A 22,511-nucleotide genomic window follows, 5' to 3' on the forward strand; every position below is an offset into this window, starting at 1 on the left:
ATGGCCAAAGCATTTGTCTCAAATATGACTGTAGTCTAAATTCTTTACATTTCTTATTTAATCTATCTTAATATAAGCAAACAAAAATTTCAGCATCTTAAGTTTGTCTTCTTATTTCTCTCTCTCTGTCTACAGCCTTATTTTTATGCATCAATACACAGGATACAGTTTGTTTTAAACACCAATTTAATCAGCATTTAGTTTGTGTTAGAATGAAACTATGGTTAATGATCGTTTCGATAAATTTCCTTTTTGATACTTTAACTATTTCGATTGTTGCACTTGTTGCATGACTTTGGTATTGTTACTTTAATGGCTATATCGGATAATATTTAGTGACATGCTAACATTAGCATTAGCTCAAGGAACACCAGTGTTAGAAGTACAGTCTAGCTATAAGTCCACATCTTATTTATACAGTATATGGTCCACATGCTCACATTAGCATTGAGCTAATATCGCGGTAGAGTTAAAAAGCAGACTGAACCTGTTTGGCTAAAGTTACTGTTAGCACGCGGACATTAGCATGAAGCTCAAAAGCACGGTACAGTTGAAGTGCAGACTGTAGAGTTCTCCGGCTACATGTAAGCACAATAACATTCAAACATTTTTTACTTGTAATTCATTTTTACCTGGTAAAACATTGTAATTTAGCTCAAACACTAGTGTTGAAATACTGTACTGTAGACTAACGGTTGGCTAACGTTATATGTTAGCATGTCGACATTAGCTTATTTAAACGCATTTAATTTTCAAAGCAGTTAGCTAACACTACGTCGAGTAAAGTATGTGATTTTTAGCTTATTTTTGTGTTGTACATTACGCACAACAACCGTTTAATAAATATATTATTTGCACGTTATTTTCACATAAAATGTTCTATACCTCGATTTGTTCCATGGTGAGCCGACAGAAAATGTTCATTACGATGATTAGACGAATAAAAGTGCGTTTCACGTCGGTTTACGGTAATTAATACCTGTTGTCAGGTGGACAGGCTGCACACACAGAGACAGGGATCTTGGCTGCAGCAGTGGTCATGGCTAAAGTGAATACATGCCTCCCGGGTGAGACAGCGCAACCAGCGGTGGACAACAAGAACCAGATGTGCCATTGTGATTCTGTTTCACAACAACCGTCCCGTGACATGCCGATGCTGAGGGGGGGGTGGTGTCACGTGGGCCGCCGTTTAAACTGAGGGGTTTTATAGACAGCCGCTGCGCACACAAACTCAACCAGAGTCCAGCACCTATTCTGCTCAAACAAGTTGGTCACCTGAAGAGAGAGAGGATGGACGCTGCATACAAGAGGGTCAATGGAAACTACGGGCCAGAGGCAGAGACAGAGGAAGGGGACCAGGGGACGAGGGTGAATATGATTTATGACACTTGACATGCCATGTTTTAAAATATAAAATCCTTTGCATTTGGCTTTTTAAGCCCAAGAGCAAATTCATTAATATATGTGTGCTCTTGTGTAATGATATGATCATATCTTGCATATAATTTTGCAGCTACTAACTCAAAAGTCTGTTTTAAATGCAACAACAATAGAGAGAGCCAAACAATGCAGGAATATTCCAGGTGGTACAGCAGACAAAGCAGGGAAAGTTGCCTCAGTGAATACAGCCATATAGTGAAAACAGCTGATGTAGCTGAAAAATTGGACCATATGTGCTCTCATAATACACCTGGAGAATATTACTGGGCCTTGCAAAACCAAAAATACCAAGTTATCACCCAGTTTGGCCGCTCTACATGCAGGTATTAGGTCTGCAACTTTTGTATTTGATACCCACTTGATTGTTAACGTAGATTTTAAAGCCAATACTGTATATAAGCTGGCACCAGCTTCTCAGATCCGTGTATTTTCCTACCTGTCTTTGTCGTATGTCTTCATGTTTTGGGTTTGACAAAACAAGCAATCTGTAGACATCCAAATGAGTTGTGGAAAAGTTACTTTTATTATTTTCTGACATTTTATGGTCTAGAAGATTCATTAAGAAGATTATCTGCAGACTTAGTTCAACATAAATAAAAGCCTAGTGTTGCAGTCAAGACAATCATTTACAATTCAGTCTGTGGATTCTCCACAGTGAAGACAGTGAGTGGAATATAACATATTAACTAACTATATCTAATTCTGCGCCGCTGTAGCGCACCTGCAGAATAAATGTTGCATGTGTTTTGTTCTTTATTCTGGATTTTGCAAAATCCTCTCATGTGTGTAGCATGTGGTCACACCAGAACTACCGCTGCAAAGGTCTCCACCCAAAGGTTAAAGGTGCGAAGGCTTTGAGTTTAAAGTTCAGACACCTTGAAAGCCGAAAGTCCTGGTTTTCACGCTAGATTTGATGCATATTTTCTTACACATGTCTTTGCTTAAAGACAGACACACAGAATGAGGTCCAAACCTAAATCAAACAGCAAGACAGCGATTAACCTGTCTTAGATTTTCACATCCTCCTGACCTAAAAGTCTCTAAAGGCCAGATTTAAAAAACATATTTCATCACAAGGATCATAACATCAAGATAAACTATAAAAGTGACATTTATTTCCCCTCCTCCTCTTTCACTGACTCCTGCTTTAACAGTAGCATTAGCTGCCCCCCTGAGATTCTTGCTTGTGTAAACCCGTAATCTTGTGCACGACGACTCCATATGTAAGTCCCCGCTGTGTTTTCTTTGTGTTACATGTGTCTCTCTGCAGAAGAGAAGGGGCTCCATGTACCTGGAGGAGGAGACGGACAGGAAGTCAGATATGATCTCCTGCATCTTCTCCCTGAAGGAGGAGGTCGGAGCTTTAGCCAGAGGTCTGAGGCTGTTTGAGGTAAATATCCACATAAACACCCATTATTAGGAGATCTTTTTGTCAGACCATGAAATAATTATCAAAGACATCACACATAAGTTTGACCTGGGGTTAAAGAAACCACTACATGTGTTGGAGAGACAGTAAGTTACAAAAGACACATTTTCAGATGATAAACGAGCGAAAGCAAGAGGCTGAATGTTTAAAAAGTCCCGACACATAATCACAAGTGTGAAGCTCGATGCAATAGCCAATTAGCTTAGCATAAAGAATGGAAGCAGGGGGAAAGCGCTAGTGTGGCTCCGTCCAAAGTAGACGAGATGTTAATGTATTACAGTCTTCAAAGATCTGGTTCTCCATTACAACACGTAACATGTTTTCAATCGATGAAAGCAGGTTATGTAAATGATTATCTGCAATATTTTGGTCTAGTTTTCATGTTTGTTACCTTCTCTGACCCATTAGAGGAGGAGACTAAACAAACTGAGCTTATCTCAGATGTTTGCCGTAATAGTTGTGGGCAAACATTACAGGTGGCTCTTTGATCCATTAACCCGCCTCCAAACCGCCTCCCCCAGGGTTATCTAGAATAATGAAATAACTTTAAACTGGACTGCTAGGAAATTAAAAATCTGATCTCTCACTTGAGTCAAATTTTAAACCCATGAAATTAGTTAATTACATTTTTATTTCCCTTTATTTCCTACATTTCTAATAGATCAGAATATTTTACTTAACATCAGTTATAGGGTACGTAGATAATTGCTTTAGGTGACATCTCTGTGATGTCACCCAGCACCTAAGGTTATTTCTTTTAACTTCAGAAGCTGCATGTAGAGCGACAGAGCCTACACAACTGTTTACACAGCAGTGTCATAAAGGAACTGCAGTGCCACGGTAAATTGCTGCTTGCTCAATATCAGATAATAATGTGTCATTAGAGGTCATTTTGCTTAAAAGAACTTAAGGTACATTTTGTGATAGCACCTTTGCACCTTATAAAGGTAAGATGTGGTATACAGGAGTATTTTTACAATGTGGTATTCCTAATATGACTTCATGACTTGCATGCTCGCGGCCACAAGTTGGCCAACAGATGTTTGTGTTGTGTTTTATTCACTTTAATCGATCAAAGCCACCTGTGCGTACGTGACTGTGTGAACGCTTCGAGGGCGCACTAACTGGCAGCGCTTCATTTGTTTAATCTTCAGCACAGACGACATAATCAAAGTTCAAGTTTGCTCTTCTTGCAGGCAAAACACAGAGTGTGTGTCGGGAACAGTCCAGAATCGTGCAAAACATCCCAAAAAGAGGTTTTTGGTTATGGAGAAACATATTTTGAAGACATTTTTCTCCTCAGCCATGTGCACGCTCCTCTGGGGGGATAATGAGTGGGTGGGTTGTCTCTGTTTTATACCAAGTTATGTTCCAAATGCAGTAGTAAACATGAGGATCCTCTTCGAACCTATGAGCTTGCACTTTCACAATCCTCCCCCTGCCCCACCTCCCCTCCTCCTCCCCTTCTTTTCCTATAAAACAGGCCAAATGACCCCCAAACCATCAACACTCCCTCCCCTCTCCTTTTTTGAACATATGCCGATTCCCCCAGAAACGCAGAAGAGAACATGCTGCAATTCTTCATCGTGAAGAGGCTGGGCATGTGCTAACGTTTAGCCGAGCAGCCGTGCCGTTTATCCCGTGTTCGTTTTCATCCTGTGAATGTATAATCTCCATTCTTTAGAAGGTTGCACTCCAGGACTGCCACACTGCTTATCCGCCTTAAAACAAAGCGCATGTGACATGGCAGCGGGGTTATCATGTGACGATACAGAGCCACGCGCCGACCTTGACCTCACACCGCAGACAGGGCGGCAGCGGGGTGAATGTCACCTGGCTTGCACGATGGAGGGACGGCTCTGTGGGGTACTGAAATGTGACAGAATGACCCCTGCATCCGGCTGGGATTAGGATTGAGGGTCGGCTGTGTTTAGTTGCACATGTTGAAGATTGCAGAGTAGATGAAGTTTTTGAGCTTTTTTTGGAGGAAAGATTTAAATTGTTGGTTAAAATTTACTTATATTTTGCATAATTCACTTTTGAAACCTATTTTTATTTAAATAATGAAACCTTACAGCTTCATTATTCTGTTAATTGATGCCAAATCAAATGAATATGCAAATATTAGACTGCATTTTCCACATATTTACTTTTATCTTAAAAACCTCTGACTCGTGTGATTATTTGGATTTAAACTAGGTATCCTCCTCATCAGTGTCCTGTGTACAAAATATATTCAATTCATGTGCAACAAATGGTTTTATAGATCATATCGGAGATCTTTTGGAAGTTTGAAAGTTGCAAATTTCAATTATAAAACATTATCTTTGTCTTATTTAATACACTTAGACAACTAACATAAATTTACCGACAGGGGACAGTTAAAAGCAAATCATAAAACAGCAAGTCATCTTTTCATCTTAATGCCAACCTGGTCATTCCTGCAGTCACTCCCAGGGGATGCAGGCCCCCACGGCCCTTAAAGAAAGCTGTTATATGTACAATGGGATCCAGATGGGAGAAAACGAGAGGCCCTGCTGCGCACACACCCTCCTCTTTACTTGGCCTATAGTAGACAGAGAACATCATACACCCCCTTCATCCTCAAAGTTACATAAACAAAAACACATTTTTGATGGTTAAAAACCACAAGCCAGCATTTTGCTCATTAAAATAAACTCCAAAGTGTCCAAATAAGTTTGGGAACATGCCAGAGAAATAGTGTTCGTGCTGCAGAATGAGAAAAGCGTAAATGTTGACAGGGCAGGGTGATTTATTTTACAATTCATTTAATGATTTCGCAGCCAACGACTTCAACATGACTTGCATTTTTTCCTTTTTCCTTTTTTCCTTCTGGGTCAGTATCACATTGCTGATAAAGACAGTCAAAGGCAGCTCTGTCTGACACAAGGTCATGGAGCACCACATCCGAGCAATAGCTTTCAATTTAGTGGGAACAGTACGCCCTCTAGTGGTGGAGTAAAGGAATTGCTGCAGCCTGTTGACATTCATCTACATTTTTAATTTTTTCACCTTGTTTTTATGAACTTTTTGCCTTCAACAATTTAAGATAAAATAAAATACACACAAAGACAAGCTCCTGAATACATCAACAAATATAAACTCGTGTCTCACCATCACCTCTTCCTTTTTCCTTTGTTTCTGCACACCACAGGAGAAGGGCATCAACCTCACGCACATTGAGTCCCGTCCCTCGCGGATGAACAAAGAGCAGTACGAGTTCTTCATCAGCGTGGACTCCTCCTGCTCCCAGGCCTTGGATGAGGTCATCGACAGCCTGCGTACACAGATCAGCGGCCATGTTCATGAGCTGTCACGCAACAAAGAGAAGGACACAGGTTAGTGAGTATGCTCCACAGTTTGTGAGAGGAGATTTTGCAAGTGAATGTCAATGAACACTGAATTTAGAGGCTAGACGATCACAAAATACATCAGGGTTCATGCTCTGGGGAACATTGAGATCTGTACACATTTTCATGGCAATCCATCCAACAGTCTTCATGGCATTTCACTGACACTACAAATATCAACCTCATGTAACACTTGAAGAAACATCAGGGAATCACTTAAGTCAGTAAGGTTCGTCCTCTATGGATCATGAATGTCTTGATGAAGTCATGAATTTTGCTCCAATCCATGCAGTAGAGATATTAGGTTACATAAGTGAATCTTTTGTCTCGCTGGTGGTGCTAGAGAACAGGGCGGAGAAGCACTAAAGTCATTAGGATTCATCCTCTGAGGAACATGAACATTAGTACCAATTTTCACTGCAGTCCATCCAGTAGTTGTCGAGTGATTCCAGTTGAACACTACTATTACCAACCTCATCATTGCACCTAGGTTAAAGTCTGGGTATCACCGACGTCATATCGGTTCATCCTCTGGTGATTATGAATATCTTTATCTTTATAATATTTTGTAAGATATGTAGGAATATTTTGCTACAATTGACGGTGGTGCTAGAGGAAAAGTCAAAGGCAAGAGGATCACAAAGTCAATATGGTTTATCCTCTGGGGAACATTGACATCTGTGCCCAATTTTTCAACAAGCCAACCAACATCTGTTGAGGCATTTCACTAACAAATTACACATGTCAGCTTTATTGTGAAGCTAACAGGAAAGTAATGGAATCACCAAAGTCAATCGGGTTCATCCTCTCGAGATCATGAAGGTCTTTATGTAATTTTGCCCTAATCCATCCAGTAGATGTAGAGATGTTTCACTGGACAGATGCAACTGTTGACCTGCCGTTGGTGCAAGTCAAGGGATAACTAAACCTATTTCGGTATATCCTCTGGGGAACATCTGTACCACATATCTTGGCAATCATTGTGGTGCTTAAAGAAAAGAAAGAGGATCACTTGAGTTAATAGGGTTCATCCTCTGTGGATCATAAATGTGATGATATTTGGCGGTTTAGTGCAACTTTTGTCCTGCTGGTGGTGCTAGAGGAAAAGTAGCTCTTGGAATATGGAAATCTGTCCATTTCGTGGCCCTCCATCCAACAGTTGTCAAAGCTTTTCACTGAAAAACTACACCTCATGATGGTCCTAGAAGCAAAGTCAAGGGATCACCAAAGTCAGTTGCCCTCATTTTATGGGGACCTTGAATTTATAAGCAATTACTTCCACTGTTGTTGAGATATTTCAGTCTGTTGCCAACTAAAAATCAGATAAAATGGAGATCAGTACAGCTGAAATGGTCCATTTGTCATCCGAGCACAGTGTTGGGTGGTGCAGCCTGACTCTCCAGCCAGACTGGGTAAAAGGCAGCCAGCGTCGCCGATGAGACTGATGGCCCGTCGCCCACATCTCGACCCCTTTATTAGTTGTTTCCAGAACGACATTAGTTTAGCTACTGAGGACCAACAGGCTTGGCAGAAACAGAGGAGCTCTCTGTACTGGAACACGAGGATGGAGAACATACCAAGGTCACGGCAGACAGACAGACAGGGCCACCATGGATCCTCCCTTGACCTCGGTGTAGACTCTGTGGTCTGCTGGTCGGGGTCAAGTGGACGAGCAGATATTTATGGCCTGTTTTGGAGACTGCCTGTTTATAGAGGAGCCTGGCAGGGACTTATTGTCACGGCCTTGGGCCTCAGGCTGGACCACACTGCACAGATGTAGATTAATGATTGGGCCCCAGTGTTTTTGAGTGTCATAAATCCACATGAACGAGCAGATGACCCTTGATTACTGTTCTGCTCAGTTTCAAAATGCCATGGCACTGAAAAAAAGAGTACTATAGGCAAAACATCATCACATTACCAACAACGATTTACACTGTGCTCATTTATATCAGTCAAGAACCCCTCAGTGATGTCCAACCAACAGCTACAAGCTCAGATTATTCAGGTTACTATGATTTCAAACAGAGAAAAGTAGCAAATCCTCAATTTGGCTGCACTGTAAAAAACAGAAACTTGGATAAAATGGCAAAAATAAGGATAATAAATAAAAGTTCAGAAGTGGCAACAAACCAAGCACGTTTCCTTTTTTTATTTCTAATATTAAAAAGTCGTGTTTTCAGAAAGTCCTCGTAGCTTTGAATGAACAAGTTAAATTACCCAATCTATTGATCACTTCACTCCAAATTTAGATGTTTAGAAACACTAATAGCTTACTTGCATTCTACCCAGAATGCATTGTGTTTCAGTTAAAATTCTTCAGCCTTGTTTTTACTACTTTAGGGCCCCAGCACAGACGGGTGCGAGGACCCTATTGTGTTTGTGAGGATTGTTATTATAATAATAATTATTTATTATATATGAGTTGAATCTTATTTTTGAGGGGGTTACCTTGCTCATGAAATTCTGGAGGCACATCAGACTTTGATATTTGCTAGGTCTCAAACAAGGCCGTGTCCAAGTGGCTCAGTAGCGCCACCTGGAAATTTTACAAAGTGGGTCCCCATTGAGGTTACGTTCACCTACATGTGTGAAATTTGCTACACATATGTATCATGCCTAGACCTACAAAAAAGCCTCTTGCACCCACACCTAAAACCCAACAGGAAGTCCACAATTTTCCTATGAATAAAAAAAACAACTAACCCTAACTTTGTTATAGGGTTTCTACTTCATTGAGTCACATGTTCTCTCTTAGTCAAAGATTTAAAGCAGTAACTGCTGTGATTAGAACGTTTGGGCCGATTAAACCTAAAGCTCTCTCATTCATCACATAAATTATATACATAAAGCTCTTTCTTCTTGGAGAGCCGATTCTTTCTTAAATTTTAGCGGGTGGTAGCTTGAAGGGTAACATGATGTATTCAGTGCGATGCAGATTTTGGTACAATTTTAAGCCAAAGTTGACGACGCCTTGTGACCGGTTCGGTCTCGCATTTAACATAAACAAAAAGGACGATGGAAGTCCTAATCTTCTTTACAGACGGTTGTCAAGTTCAACTTCTTCAGTTGAAAAGAATCAGATCATTTGCTGATGCAGCATCACTAAAATACATTTCTTAAAAACAAGTCGTTAATTTTGTGAACCGCAAAAGCTCAAGTTAAATAAAAAAATATAAAAAGATCAGGGAGCAGCATTTTCTGTTTTCTTACCTCTGTGTAGTGTTAATTGATTTGACTAAATGTTGTATAAAAACATAAATTACCAGTGTTTAATAACTGTTATTATTCTGCAGTGCCATGGTTCCCTAATGACATCCAGGACCTGGACCGCTTTGCCAACCAGATCCTCAGTTATGGCTCCGAGCTGGATGCTGATCACCCGGTAAGGACTGACTCATCCATCACTGTCTCTGTGCCACATCCTGCCTCTGTGTGTGTGTGTGTGTGTGTGTGTGTGTGTGTGTGTGTGTGTGTGTGTTTGTGTGTGAATACGTGTCCACTCACGCCCACATGTCTTATGAAAGCCGGGGCTGCGAGATGACAGGCTGCACTCTGCTGTCTATTCTAATGGAAACTATCTAGACACACAAATTGATGTCATTGCTTTAATTGAGCCCCTATAATTATAGATAATTGCTCCCTTTTGCCACCGCCATTAAAGCGAAATGTATTCATCATAAGCTGAAAAACACTCTACAAAGGCTTCATTTGAATATGTATTTGCGTGCTCTTATTAGAGACGGAGTGCATAATGCTGTCAAAGGCCACAGGGTTTAGCCTTAGCAGAGGATTTCCACTCTTTGATTTAGCTGTGAGTGGCCAGGCTGCGATCATGAGATCTAACATGGCTTTCCTTTGTGTGTGTGTGTGTGTGTGTGTGTGTGCGTGTGTCAGGGCTTTACAGATCCAGTGTACAGAACCCGCAGGAAGGAGTTTGCCGACATCGCCTACAACTACAGACAGTAACTACTCCTAAAATTCTCCTCAATGTTATTCTCATGCGATCTCTCATCATGAGGGAAAAACCTTAATCTAACAAGCAAAACTGACACAACACCTCATGTCTTCATCGCAGTGGCCAGGTTATCCCTCGAGTGGAGTACACAGAGGAGGAGAGGGCCACATGGGGCATGGTGTTCAAGGAGCTGAAGACTCTGTACCCGACTCACGCCTGCCGCGAACACAACCGGGTGTTCCCCCTGCTGGAGAAATACTGCGGCTACAGGAAGGACAACGTCCCACAGCTTGAGGACGTCTCCCGCTTCCTGCAGTGTAAGACCTGAAGTCCCGTGGATGACATAATCTATTATGTCATTTAGGTCAAGTCCAGAGCTCCGACAATTCTCCCTAATGGCTCTTATGGCCGTACTAAAGGCCGATTTGTGTTTTTATGTAATGTTCCCCCCTGATTTTATTTTACCAAATGAAGCGAACATGCTGTAACTACACATTACAGTTTGTTTGGCATCAATTTAACATCTAAAATAATCATTATGACAATTAGCATGTGTGAAAACAGCTTGTAAACTACAAAATGGCCTTTAAAAAGCAAATTGCTTTTTCAAATATCTATTTCTGGCACAAACAGCCATCTAGTAGCAATTAACTGAAAGCAAGGTAGCTAGCTTAACTTGTGAAAGCTAGCCAGCTTTAGCCTTATTCATTTTTCCAGTTGTTATCGATAATATTTTATATAGATATATATTTTAATGAACTAATATTTAACTAAATTAGGCAACAGTTATATAAGTGAAAAAAAACAGCTAACTATTCCTGCTTAGGCAGCTAGCTTATCAAAAGAAAACGATTGACGCTAGCTAGCTAAGGCTAAAACTACTAGTGTTTATTGGTTTTCCCCTGTTATCTGTATTCAGAAAATAACCACTTAAATTGATTAATGTCTTAGTTATTTAGTGTTCTATTCCGCATAATAAATGAGGCAGTTGCAAAATATGGAGAAAGAAACAGCTAAAGGCAGATAGCTTAAGCTAGCAGAGTAGCAGTAACTGCTATCTAAGCTTGGTGGAGTTATTAGTGCTACATATAGGTGTTTTAGAATTTCCTGATTCATACCCTAGCTGTCAGTACAGGTACTATTTGTCTTATATAAAACTAGGTTTGTTTGTTAGTTTAAACATATATCAATAAATCTATATTTTTGGGTCATTAACATAAAAGCGGAGAATTTATCTGAGTAAAAATACAACTTTCCTCATAATAACTGAACTTTTTAGACTTAATATTTTCATTTTATTCTGGAAATAAGTAGCCTTAATATCCCCGTAATTTAAAATGCTAAAATAGACACAGTAGATGTTTAAGGTGAGTAGAAATTCATAAATTGTTATTATTAATCCTGTGGCGTGAATGTGAGAGGCAGGTCCGGTTCAAACACCCTAATTCCTATTCCTGTCTCCCTCCACCCCTTCCCCCCTTCACTAAACGCTCTCATTCAACACACCCAAACACTCACCTCTTTCATCTCTCCGTCTCTCCTACTGCAGCGTGCACAGGCTTCCGGCTTCGCCCGGTGGCCGGCCTGCTCTCGTCCCGGGACTTCCTGGCTGGACTCGCCTTCCGTGTCTTCCATTCCACGCAGTACATCCGTCACGGCTCCAAGCCCACGTACACACCTGAGCCGTGAGTGTCTTAACTCACTTCATAAAAAGAAAGAAAATAAATTTTGAATGTGATCTTAACGAGTTATTTTTATTTCTAATTCAGGGATATCTGCCATGAGCTCCTTGGACACGTTCCTCTGTTTGCTGACCCTAGTTTTGCCCAATTCTCACAGGTAAATTTTATATATTTACACCTATCTGTGTGCTTTTATACTGCTTTGTTCACCTTCTTTCTGTCATAGTAGGCTAACATTGAAATCTGTGTAATATAAATTATTGTGGAACTTCTCCTTTTCTAATCTCTATGCTTTGATTTTAATCTTTGCAGGAAATCGGTCTTGCCTCCCTCGGCGCCCCTGATGAGTACATTGAGAAGCTTGCTACTGTGAGTACATGAGACACAATAATAATAGATGAAGCAATCACAAATGAACAGCTTCTGATACTTTCAAAACAGGTGCTTCTGAACGTCTAAACCAGGGATCTATAGTATCTGACTGCCAGGATGAGTGGAGAGTGATTACTTTACTGTTAAATTTGCTTTTTGGGCAGCCTTAAAGGGCCAGTGTCCCAAATAAAAATCTAACATGCAGTTCATCTTCAGCTTTATTCTTATTTAGGTATCTGTCACTGTAAGATGAAATGAGTTATTGTCCCCGGAGGGTAAATTCAGATGAGGGCAGAAAGGTACAGATAAAAAGCTTCTAAAATACAAATAGACTCATAAATAGAAGTGAAACAAGAGCAGTTAAAGACAAAATTATTAGTCAAAAGTGAATTTAAGGTATAATTTAAAAGTTTTATTGTTATTATTTTGTGCTTTAAATGAACTAAACATTTGAATCTTCTGAAGGATTTCTGGGTTTGTGGTCTGCTGACAAACCTTAAATGAACCGTCCTTGTTTTCGTGACTTTTTGCCTGGGGTTTGGTGCACAGATCATATTGTGATGATTCCTCTGTGTGTCCTCAGGTGTACTGGTTCACTGTGGAGTTTGGCCTGTGTAAGCAGGGCTCAGAGATCAAAGCTTACGGGGCCGGCTTGCTTTCATCGTTTGGAGAGCTGCAGGTAAGAGATGGGGAGGGGGCGCTTACATCGCTGACAGTAAACGTGGACCCCTGAAGCAGCACGACAAACAGTCTGACCCCCCGTGTGTTGTTAGAACACATTCACCTTATTGCAAAACAGCGGCGGTGCAGGCACTGGGTTAGTGGTCCACTCAGACTCAGGTTAAATGTGTCACTGGGGGAGTCGGCCTGTCTGCCCCCCCATGGGGTTTGTGTAAAGTGGTTCAGTGGGTAAGTGGGGGCAGAGAGAGGATGAGCAGCCTGCTATCGAGGTCACAAGTTACATCAGCAGAGGATGTTCACTCTGCCAAGTCACATCAGCAGAAAAGAACATCCCTGAATCATGCTGCACTTCCTGTTTACTGACAGAACAGAGACGCTCATTGAGAAAATCCATACAGCAGAAAAGCAGGATTAAATGTGGAATTTTTACGCTGGTTTTCTTTCAGTACTGCTTGACAGACAAGCCCAAAGTCCTATCCTTTGACCCCGACAAGACCAGCCTGCAGAAATACCCAATCACAGAGTACCAGCCTGTTTACTTTGTGGCAGAGAGCTTTGAAGACGCCAAAGAGAAAGTGAGGTAAGGACCTGGTACGAAGCTTCCCTGCACGTACACACAGGATGCTTAGGTTTGTGTTGTACATAACGTGTGTCTGTGCTTACAGGAAATTCGCAGGCACCATCCCCAGGCCTTTCACAGTGCGCTACAATCCCTACACCCAGAGTATTGAAGTGCTGGACAACACCCAGCAGCTCAGCAACCTGGCTGACAGCATCAGTAGTATGTTTCACACCATGCTTTCATTAAGTCATCTGTTTTTGTGCACAGAGAAGACACTTTAATTTCCTTTTATTTTATTTTGTTTTTATTTAAAGCAGTTGTTGGTATCATTTTTTTGTTATTTGACCTTTGAGAAATGTTACGACCTGATCACAAAAGGACATGGTTTCTTTTTAACACTATTCACAGACACAAAAAAATTCTAAATAGTACACATTTTTTTGTTTTGTAGTTATGATTATGAACCCTAGTTTTCCAGTTGTTATCCAGATAATGGACTGTGAATAAGAAGTAAATCCAATGTGCAACTGCTCTAAACCTACATTATTTTGAACAGCCAGCAGGGGGCGACACCACTGGTTGTCTTGTTGCACAGAAGCCTATTAAAAAAATGACTACTTCTCACTTAATTTATAAACAATCCCTCAGAATTATGTGGTAAATTATGAGCACATTTAAAAGAGTACACAAGAGTAGAAATTTAGTTGCACTTTAAGTTATATTTCATTTTAAATATGTCCATTTTTTGCTCTTGTTTCAGGTGAAATGGGGAAACTGTGCGAAGCCTTAAAGAAACTGGAGTAACTGCACCAAAGAAGTCCACTTGCGGTTCTGCCCCGCATGCTTTCCAATCGTCTTTCTTTGTATTCAAGCAAATATGCAAGTCGAATAATGACAATATTTCTGTAATCCAATTAGTATTTTAGTTACAGAATAAAGTGTAGCCTGTTACTTATCCCTGCTGTCGGGCAGAAACCTTGTATTTTCACATTTCATCATTTTAATTTTTTTCATAATTAGTGCTGTTGATCACCCTTTACGTGTGTAGATGTAATGACATACACAGGTAACTGTCTTACAGTAATAAACAATTCAAACTGTGACAAAGCAGTGTTTAAGTATTTACAAATACAGGCTCTTTTTTTCCTGAAAAGTAGTGGTTGTGGAGACAAGAGGTTTTCCACCCGACAGCAGCTTTGTGTAGGATATTAAAGAATGTGTCTGTAGCAGCTAAATGTAACTGTCAGTATTAGTTCAGTGTTAGTGTTATTACAAGACGAGTTTAAGTGACTAAAATGAATTTTTAACCCAATATGTGAATATCAAATGTTGCTTCTGCAAAACAGCTGAAATAACCAGATTTTTTAAAAATCCATTTCAAACCTAAAGACATTAAATTTCTTCATTAGCTTTCATCTTGCTGTAATGAAACGTTTTGTATATGCATGAAGTGTTTTAAAGAAACAAATAAATATTTCTCTTGTCTCTTTGTGTCATTCATTTTGTCTATTGTACTTACTTCTATAATAACAGCTGTATTATTCATGTTGTCAGTCATTTCCTGTTCCCGCAGCTTATAACTGCATCATAGTTTGTCATAATGCACGTAATAATTGTTTATAAACTGCACAACATTAGTAATAATAATAAAATATATTTAAACAATTATGAGATCCTACCATCAATTTTAGTTTGTAATGTTTTGTTTTGGATTTGACATATTGATTATATGCATCACTTTATCTTTTAACATCCATAAATCAGAATAAACTTTATTTTTCCTTTTATAAATAACATGAGGTAATGGTTGAATGAAACTATGATTCAGAAAATTTCGAGTGTTCAGTCAGGGTTACAGCGAGTTATTTTCCTCATGTAATGGGACTATTTTTATCCCATAAAAAAAAGATAATATGACGCAAAACAGGCCCTCTAAAAACAGCCAAACGCTCGTGCTGTTTGCGTAACTCATCTCCATGAATCCCTCTGATGGCAGCCTATATAAACCTGTGTGTGGAGGTGGGAGAGTCATACTTACCGTTCCTTCCGGTGACACGGTGATCCTCCAGCCCAGTTTCACACATGAAGACGGACAGCGCGGTGCAGGCGGCTCCGTTCAGCGGCAGGAAGCAGAGTCTGATCGAGGATGCTCGGCGGGAGCGCAACAGCGGCTCCGCGGGCTCCCCGGGGCCCTCCCGGTACGGAGACGGGTTCGTGTTCGAGGAGAAGGACGGCAGGGTCACTGTCAACGTCGTGTTCGCGCTCAGCAACGAGAAAAACGCGGGGTTCTTCAAGACTGGGAAGATATTTGAGGTAATAATTAAACAGCCTTTAATCAAGTTACAGTATTTCGTTTAATGAGACAAGTACTAGCCTGCTAGTAAAAAACAAAGTTAATGTTCTTAATATGCAGAAAAAATACCTTATTGTACATTAGGCCTATATTACTGTATCAATATTAGTGCTTCTGTTTACGCACCATTTGTTGTATTATTACAGTTATTTAGTGGTGGATAATAACTAAGTACATTTAATCCAATACTGTACTCAAGTAGGCCCACAAATTCATAGTTCTTGTATTTACATTTCCTGTTATATTTCATACTCTACAATATTTCACAAGGAAATATTTTATTTAATTTGACTGTTCTATATTTATTTGATAAACAGTTTCATTGCAGATTTTGATTGATAACAAAAAATGTAATCAAAAAGTCAATTGTGACGTGATGTAGAACAAAAAAGGAAGAAGAATAGTTATACTACCACTAATATGTAAAGTAATTAAAAGGCTCTACCTTAACAGTTGCAATTATGAACAGATGAAAGCTTCACTAATTATAATCTAATAATGTAAATTCATATTCTGAAATGGTCAATTCTAAACCATAAGTTACATTTTTGTACTTTGACATTTGAATGCAGCACTTTTACTCACAACAGAATATCACCACACTGTGGTATTGCTACATTTATTTAACTAAAATATCAAAGTACTTTTGTCAATATCAGTTAGGTTGCTTATGTTTTTTGCTGGTTTAAACCATCTATGGTTTGATCAGAAATTAATCATATAAAAATGCACATGATTAATTCATTACTATGTTAAAGAAAGAAATGCAGTACATTCTAACATTAGAGAGGTGGGAACCATTAAATATTTAGATTTTTGGGGCTCAAAAAGGACATAATCATTTGGCTCAGTATTCTAATTACGATTTTTTTTAACCTCCAAATCAATCCTTATTGTCATCTGAAATATATCTTATAAACATGTGTAGGGATACAACATTTCATCCTCCTGAAACGTACTGGAGTACAAGTTGCATTGTATGGATATACTCCAATGAAGAGTAGCCTTTGTAGGGTTCCTTAGATGCTGGTTTTTGTGTGGCTCTTTATCAATTGAAGTTGCCAATCTTTTATTCAAGATACAAGTTATTGATTTTGTTTTCAAGAAAATGCCCCAAAAAAGCCCCAATACACACGACCTAATGCTTGTAATTAAAAGAAAATCAAGCAAACACATTTGTTATTTACTTCATAAAGGGGATAAAACTATTATTAATTTAAGGCATGGTGAATATTGTATCTACAGGTGACCGTTGGAGATTAAATGAATACAGAGAAAATAAATGGGAGAAAGTAGAGGCTACAGCCTAGGTACTGAGCCTAAGTACAGGCTAAAAGACTAAAAATTCCATGTCAAAGCACTGACACTTCTTTATTTCCCTCGCAGACGTTTGAAGCCAAACTTCTGCACATCGAGAGTCGACCGGGGAGGAAGATGAAGAACAGCACGACAGACCTGGAGTTCTTCATGAGGTGTGAGGTTCACAGCTCGGACCTCGACGTGTTCATCAACTCACTGAAGAGAGTGGCCGACGACGTTCGCTCCATACCCGACGAAAAAGGCAACTACCTTATTTTATTATTACACGTCATGCTTGCTGCCTTATTAAATCAGTTAGCAGTGTGATAATAACATGCAACCCGCGCGAGACAAAAGCACTAATTAATTATCTTTTCTCCGTCACAGTGCCCTGGTTCCCCCGACAGATAAAAGACCTCGACAGATGCAACTTGTTAATAACCAAATTTGATCCGGACATGGACCAGGACCATCCAGTGAGTGTTTACATATCTACTGCTAAAGACATATCTCATTTATTGGAGAAAATTCTGCATATTTATGGTGATTTCACATCTTTTTTTCTGCAGGGATACAGCGATGCAGAATACAGAAAAAGAAGAGCTTTCATCTCTGAGCTTGCCTTCAGTTACAAACAGTGAGTCAAATGTTATAAGAAGATTGTTTAAGCATCAAATATGATATAAATATTATCTGATACATGAATGTTTGTTATCACAGGGGGAACCCGTTGCCCACAGTGGAGTACACAGCAGAGGAAGTATCCACATGGTAAGCATGAACTGTACAGGCCTGCACCTTATTAATGCAGATGCACACTGGAGGATGATTAAAGTACAATGATGTGTCGTTGTTGTGTTAAAAGGAGGGAGGTGTACCGGCAGCTGCGGAGTATTTACCCCAGTCTGGCCTGCAGGCAGTTCCTGGACGGTCTGCAGCAGCTGGAGAAGGAGTGTGGCTACGGAGAGGAGCGCATCCCTCAGCTCAGAGAGGTTTCTGCCTTCCTGAAAGGTGAGAATGAAATAGCTAAATATCAGGGTTCTTGAAGCATAATGCAAGTTAGATAATTTCCATAGACTGTTCATAATAATTGGACATAGATTCTTTCTTTGAGTGTCTTGAAGCAACATTCTTTCTAATGGCCAGAAGGGGGCGATTTCACTAGTTCAAGATTCAAGCTATTCATTGTCACTCCAGTGATGTAACTGTGAAATTCTCCATTTAAAAAGGGGTACATATTAAATATAAAAGGCATAATATATATATAACAAAATAAGGAAGCAGTGCTAAAAAGCAAATAAGAACATTTCATTACGGGTTTTTAATACAGCATGATGTTCATTTGTCAGTTATGGTCCCATTTAGCATAAGGTCTACAGAAGGTAGAGTAAACACATGGCTACCTATGATAGAAAAATCACTTCAACAACCACCTATCAATCAGGATAGAGACCTAACAATATATATCTTGTTGTCCCAATAAGCCTACTTCTGTTTCATAAAAAAGGCAGCGATTTCATTTGAATCAAACTTACCCATTTCATACAGCTAAAGTGTCAGCTAACCAGCTAGCCCGCAGACAGTGACTCAGCAGATCTCTAGAGAGAAGATATGAATCTTGTAGGTCCACAATCCTGATTTGTGTGACATTATTGTGACGTACATTTGGTTAAGTATTCATAAAAAATAGTCGACACGTTACCAATCTTTTTCAGAAAATGGAAAAAGGCATAAATATCTAGCTAACAGTGATGTTAGCGTGAGCCAGTTTTAGCCAGGAAGCTAACGATAGGCTAATGTTCCTGCTTAAGTGGTTGACTAGCCAATTTGTCGTCAAATCTGTGTTTTTAAGTTGAAATATGGCCTTTTATCACCCTGGAATTTCACTATGCATCATCTCATGCATAAAATGATAACTATTTGTCAAATTTACTATGTATAGGGGTACAACATTGTTATGGCATTAGTAAAGTCAGACGAAAATGACCTCCTTGGTGAATCTAAGCTTAATTTTATTCAAGAATTCAATGCCTTTTGAGACTATTTATTATACTTATAGTCACTGTCTGTTGGCCCACCTCTCTCTATTACAGTGTGTTTTACAGTCTGTCTCCCCTCTCGGCTTGTTTCAGAGAAAACTGGCTTCCAGCTGCGTCCAGTCGCCGGCCTTCTGTCGGCCAGAGACTTCCTCAACAGTTTAGCCTTCAGGGTGTTTCAGTGCACACAGTACATCCGCCACCCGTCTGCACCCATGCACTCCCCTGAACCGTGAGTCCTCATTTTATGAGATCCAACTCATTCATTCATAAAATCAGGTGTTTGTCTTTTACTGACTCTGTTTAATCTGCTCTGACAGGGACTGCTGTCATGAACTCCTCGGACATATCCCCATGCTGGCAGACAAAGAATTTGCACAGTTTTCACAGGTAAAGCAGAGCTTCACTAAACAATATGTTCTCGACTTACAATCTAGTTTTATTACCTTTAACTCTCATGTATTTGAATGATTTCAGGAGATTGGACTTGCCTCGCTTGGAGCTTCAGATGAGGACATCGAGAAACTGTCAACGGTATGTATTTAATAGGATCTGTAATCTTAAATAAGGCAGCTTAAGTCTCCTGAAGTGCATATTTAACATATTCAGATGCTATTTTCTTTGTGTTGTCAGTCTAAACATCACAAGAAACGGAAAGATTAAACATTTTCATATAAAACACTGAATTTTAGGCGAGAATTTCCCAATTTATGACAAATCCTTCCATCCATGTATCTATATAAGGGAAACACAGGCTTTAAAACAGCTCTTTAATGCCATCTAGTGGCTCAAGTAAATGTCTGCAGACAATGTTTAACCCTTACCTGTACTGTATGTTAATCTGACGTTACACGGTGTCCTTCCTTTGTAGTTATATTGGTTCACTGTGGAGTTCGGCCTCTGCAAGCAGAACGGAGCAGTGAAAGCATACGGAGCTGGACTCCTGTCGTCTTACGGAGAGCTTGTGGTGAGCCTGTTCTCTAAGTTCAAATCTAGCTTCATATTCTTTGTTAGCTGTGTGTCCTGACTTTATTTAACATGTCCTTCCAGTACGCTCTTTCTAATGAGCCAGAGTACAAGCCGTTTAACCCCGAGGAGACGGCAGTGCAGCCGTACCAGGATCAGACGTACCAGCCGGTTTACTTTGTGTCCGAGAGCTTCGAGGATGCAAAGACAAAGATGAGGTATTCACATATTAAAGCTGCCCCTTCTTTCTACCATTAAAAAGTACTGTTTTAGTCTATTAATACTCTGCTGTCTGCATTCACTTCCACAGGAGGTACTCTGCAACAATCAAGCGCCCCTTTGCAGTTCGCTACGACCCCTTTACCTGCAGCGTGGACGTTCTGGATCAGCCCAGCAAGATCCAGAACGCCCTGAGCCAGATGAGAGAAGACCTGAAGACCCTGCACAGCGCCTTGGACAAACTCAGCTCATCTTAAGACCGGGAGCAGATTTCCTGCAGGGAGGAGAAAGTCATACAGACGGAGAAACTTGAAAGGGATGGACGGACATTTGGCCTGTGTAAACACTGTATAAGACTATGAAAATCACAATGTAGTCCGGTTTGTGAGGTTCTACAAGGCCGTATGATTGTGTGTATATGTATTATGTAAAAAGAAATAAATGTTTATTTTCATGAGGAAATGTCTGAGTGTTACATTGCAGAGAAACGGTTCTGAAGCAGGAGGACTAAGACACACACAGAGAGTGAACCACGACAATACAGGGTTTGTAGGCCATGTTCTAGCATTTAATTCCAAACCAACTATTTCCATTTGGAAAATTCTTGGAACCCATTTATCTTCATGTGTTATTTAGGCACAGGGAAGGAGCTAATTATGAATGATTTAAGTATCGTGTTCGCTCAGCTGGTCAAGGCCAAAGCCAGCGCTGACGTCCAGCACATCAGTAGTGAGGCCAGGTCACCCAGACCTCACACTCAACCACATCACGGTCCGCAAAGCTGCACTGCTGACAGACGCTCTTCTCTCTTTATTTCTCTTTCTCCGGTCGGCTGGAGAATTTGGCCGTTGGGTTTTGTTTGACGGACGTCCAGCGCTTTGATCTCCGCGCGGGCGACAATGCGTATCAGACTTGCGCACGTCAATCCTTGAGAAAGACAAATCATCTCCGCCTGCAGGGCTCATAAAGCATCACCACAGTCAACACGATGACTGGCAAATCCCCCCATGCATCGACCACCTTGTGTTTGGATGGTTTCCCTACCCATAATTCCACTGTGCAGTAAATCAAGCCCCGCTCAGGCCTCCCTAGGAAACCCTGTGTTTGTGGAGTAGAAAAAACACTGTGTAAAGAGAGAGAGAGAGATACAGCAAGTGGAGGGAAAGAGTGATCTACTGCTTGACAAGTGTGCAGGGACACACACATGCTCGAACCCCTCCAAGCAAAAGTCAAACACTTTATAATTTCTTGTATCTTGTTCGACATCCAGCGCCCTCAAATCCTCAAATCCCCGTGAAACCACCGCCAGGATCCGACTCTGCTGAGCGCCAAACAAAAGCGGGTTGCCGAGTCTTGTGCCTCGCGTACTCGCCGCAAATCCCAAACGCTGTATCATCCTGACTCCAACCATAAGTGTTTCCCTTATTGATGTCAGGGCCATCCCATCCCCACGCTGGCTTGTTGGCCTCCTCCGGGGCTGGAAACAGGGTCATGAGGTTCACTTTGTCCTCAGGCCTGAGAACTCCAAAAGAAAGATACCCCACAAGACGTGAGTGAACCCGAGGATTTAAGACCTGATAAAGATCTAATGGATTTCGTAATAGTTAACAGATCGTCTACCGATGCTTCATAGATCTGATATGAGCCATTAAACGGACAGTTAAACAATCAGGGGAAAAGGTAAGAGTCGTACTAAACCGGCCCTGTCCAAAGTGAAACAATCTGCTCAAAAACACCTCTAAAGCTGACTGACACCTCATACCTCTTTTCTTTGGAGGGAACCAGGTGCTGGAACATCTTGAGGACATTTCTGTTCATGTTCAGGTTAAACAAATGCGATCCAAGGTGACATAGGTTGAGATAAGATAAGATATTTGTTGTCCCTGAAAGGAAATTTGCTTCATATGGCTATACTGACTTCATAAAAAACAGCACGACAGAACATAAAGACATACAAACAAATGAATGCGACAAAAAAGGAAAGTATGTGTAAACTATGGCAGAAACCCTGAATGAAAGGTAGACATTCAAAGACGGTCAAACTGTGCCTCCATAACATCTCAAAAACACCTAAACTAATGGGGACAGGATACAAGGATGTCCTGGCCTAAATATCAAAATCTAGACTTAAGAAAACATCTCT

The 22,511-nt window shown here is 40.4% G+C and overlaps 2 protein-coding genes across 3 annotated transcripts; both read left to right on the top strand.

Annotated features, from left to right (window-relative positions):
* The first annotated feature begins 1,290 nt into the window (after positions 1-1,290).
* On the top strand, positions 1,291-14,299 carry pah (phenylalanine hydroxylase). Of its 2 annotated transcripts, none has more exons than XM_069670857.1 (13): positions 1,291-1,368; positions 2,711-2,830; positions 6,045-6,228; positions 9,537-9,625; positions 10,138-10,205; positions 10,319-10,515; positions 11,748-11,883; positions 11,968-12,037; positions 12,193-12,249; positions 12,836-12,931; positions 13,380-13,513; positions 13,599-13,714; positions 14,256-14,299. In XM_069670857.1, the coding sequence occupies exons 1-13, from the start codon at positions 1,291-1,293 to the stop codon at positions 14,297-14,299; spliced, it is 1,389 nt and encodes a 462-aa protein (XP_069526958.1). The 2 variants fall into 2 exon arrangements, with proteins under 2 accessions (XP_069526958.1, XP_069526959.1); XM_069670858.1 differs by having other exon boundaries at positions 2,714-2,830.
* Positions 14,300-15,526: 1,227 nt separating this feature from the next.
* Positions 15,527-20,625, top strand: th2 (tyrosine hydroxylase 2). Its single transcript, XM_069670833.1, has 12 exons — positions 15,527-15,808; positions 17,235-17,409; positions 17,535-17,623; positions 17,717-17,784; positions 17,868-17,918; positions 18,013-18,158; positions 19,280-19,415; positions 19,504-19,573; positions 19,661-19,717; positions 20,055-20,150; positions 20,234-20,367; positions 20,460-20,625. The coding sequence occupies exons 1-12, from the start codon at positions 15,578-15,580 to the stop codon at positions 20,623-20,625; spliced, it is 1,419 nt and encodes a 472-aa protein (XP_069526934.1). The 5' UTR covers positions 15,527-15,577.
* The last annotated feature ends 1,886 nt before the right edge of the window (positions 20,626-22,511 follow it).

The sequence above is a fragment of the Semicossyphus pulcher genome, unplaced genomic scaffold (assembly GCF_022749685.1).
Source record: "Semicossyphus pulcher isolate SPU_LCO1_2020_fin unplaced genomic scaffold, fSemPul1.0.p SCAF_20, whole genome shotgun sequence".
Classification (NCBI taxonomy): Eukaryota; Metazoa; Chordata; class Actinopteri; order Labriformes; family Labridae; genus Semicossyphus; species Semicossyphus pulcher.

Coding starts and splice junctions, on each gene's coding strand:
- pah (XM_069670857.1), top strand. CDS start 1,291: ATGGACGCTGCATACAAGAGGGTCAATGGAAACTACGGGCCAGAGGCA. Junction 11,884..11,967: donor CCCACGTACACACCTGAGCC/GTGAGTGTCTTA, acceptor TTTCTAATTCAG/GGATATCTGCCATGAGCTCC. Junction 12,932..13,379: donor CATCGTTTGGAGAGCTGCAG/GTAAGAGATGGG, acceptor GTTTTCTTTCAG/TACTGCTTGACAGACAAGCC.
- th2 (XM_069670833.1), top strand. CDS start 15,578: ATGAAGACGGACAGCGCGGTGCAGGCGGCTCCGTTCAGCGGCAGGAAG. Junction 18,159..19,279: donor GGTTTCTGCCTTCCTGAAAG/GTGAGAATGAAA, acceptor GGCTTGTTTCAG/AGAAAACTGGCTTCCAGCTG. Junction 20,368..20,459: donor GATGCAAAGACAAAGATGAG/GTATTCACATAT, acceptor TCACTTCCACAG/GAGGTACTCTGCAACAATCA.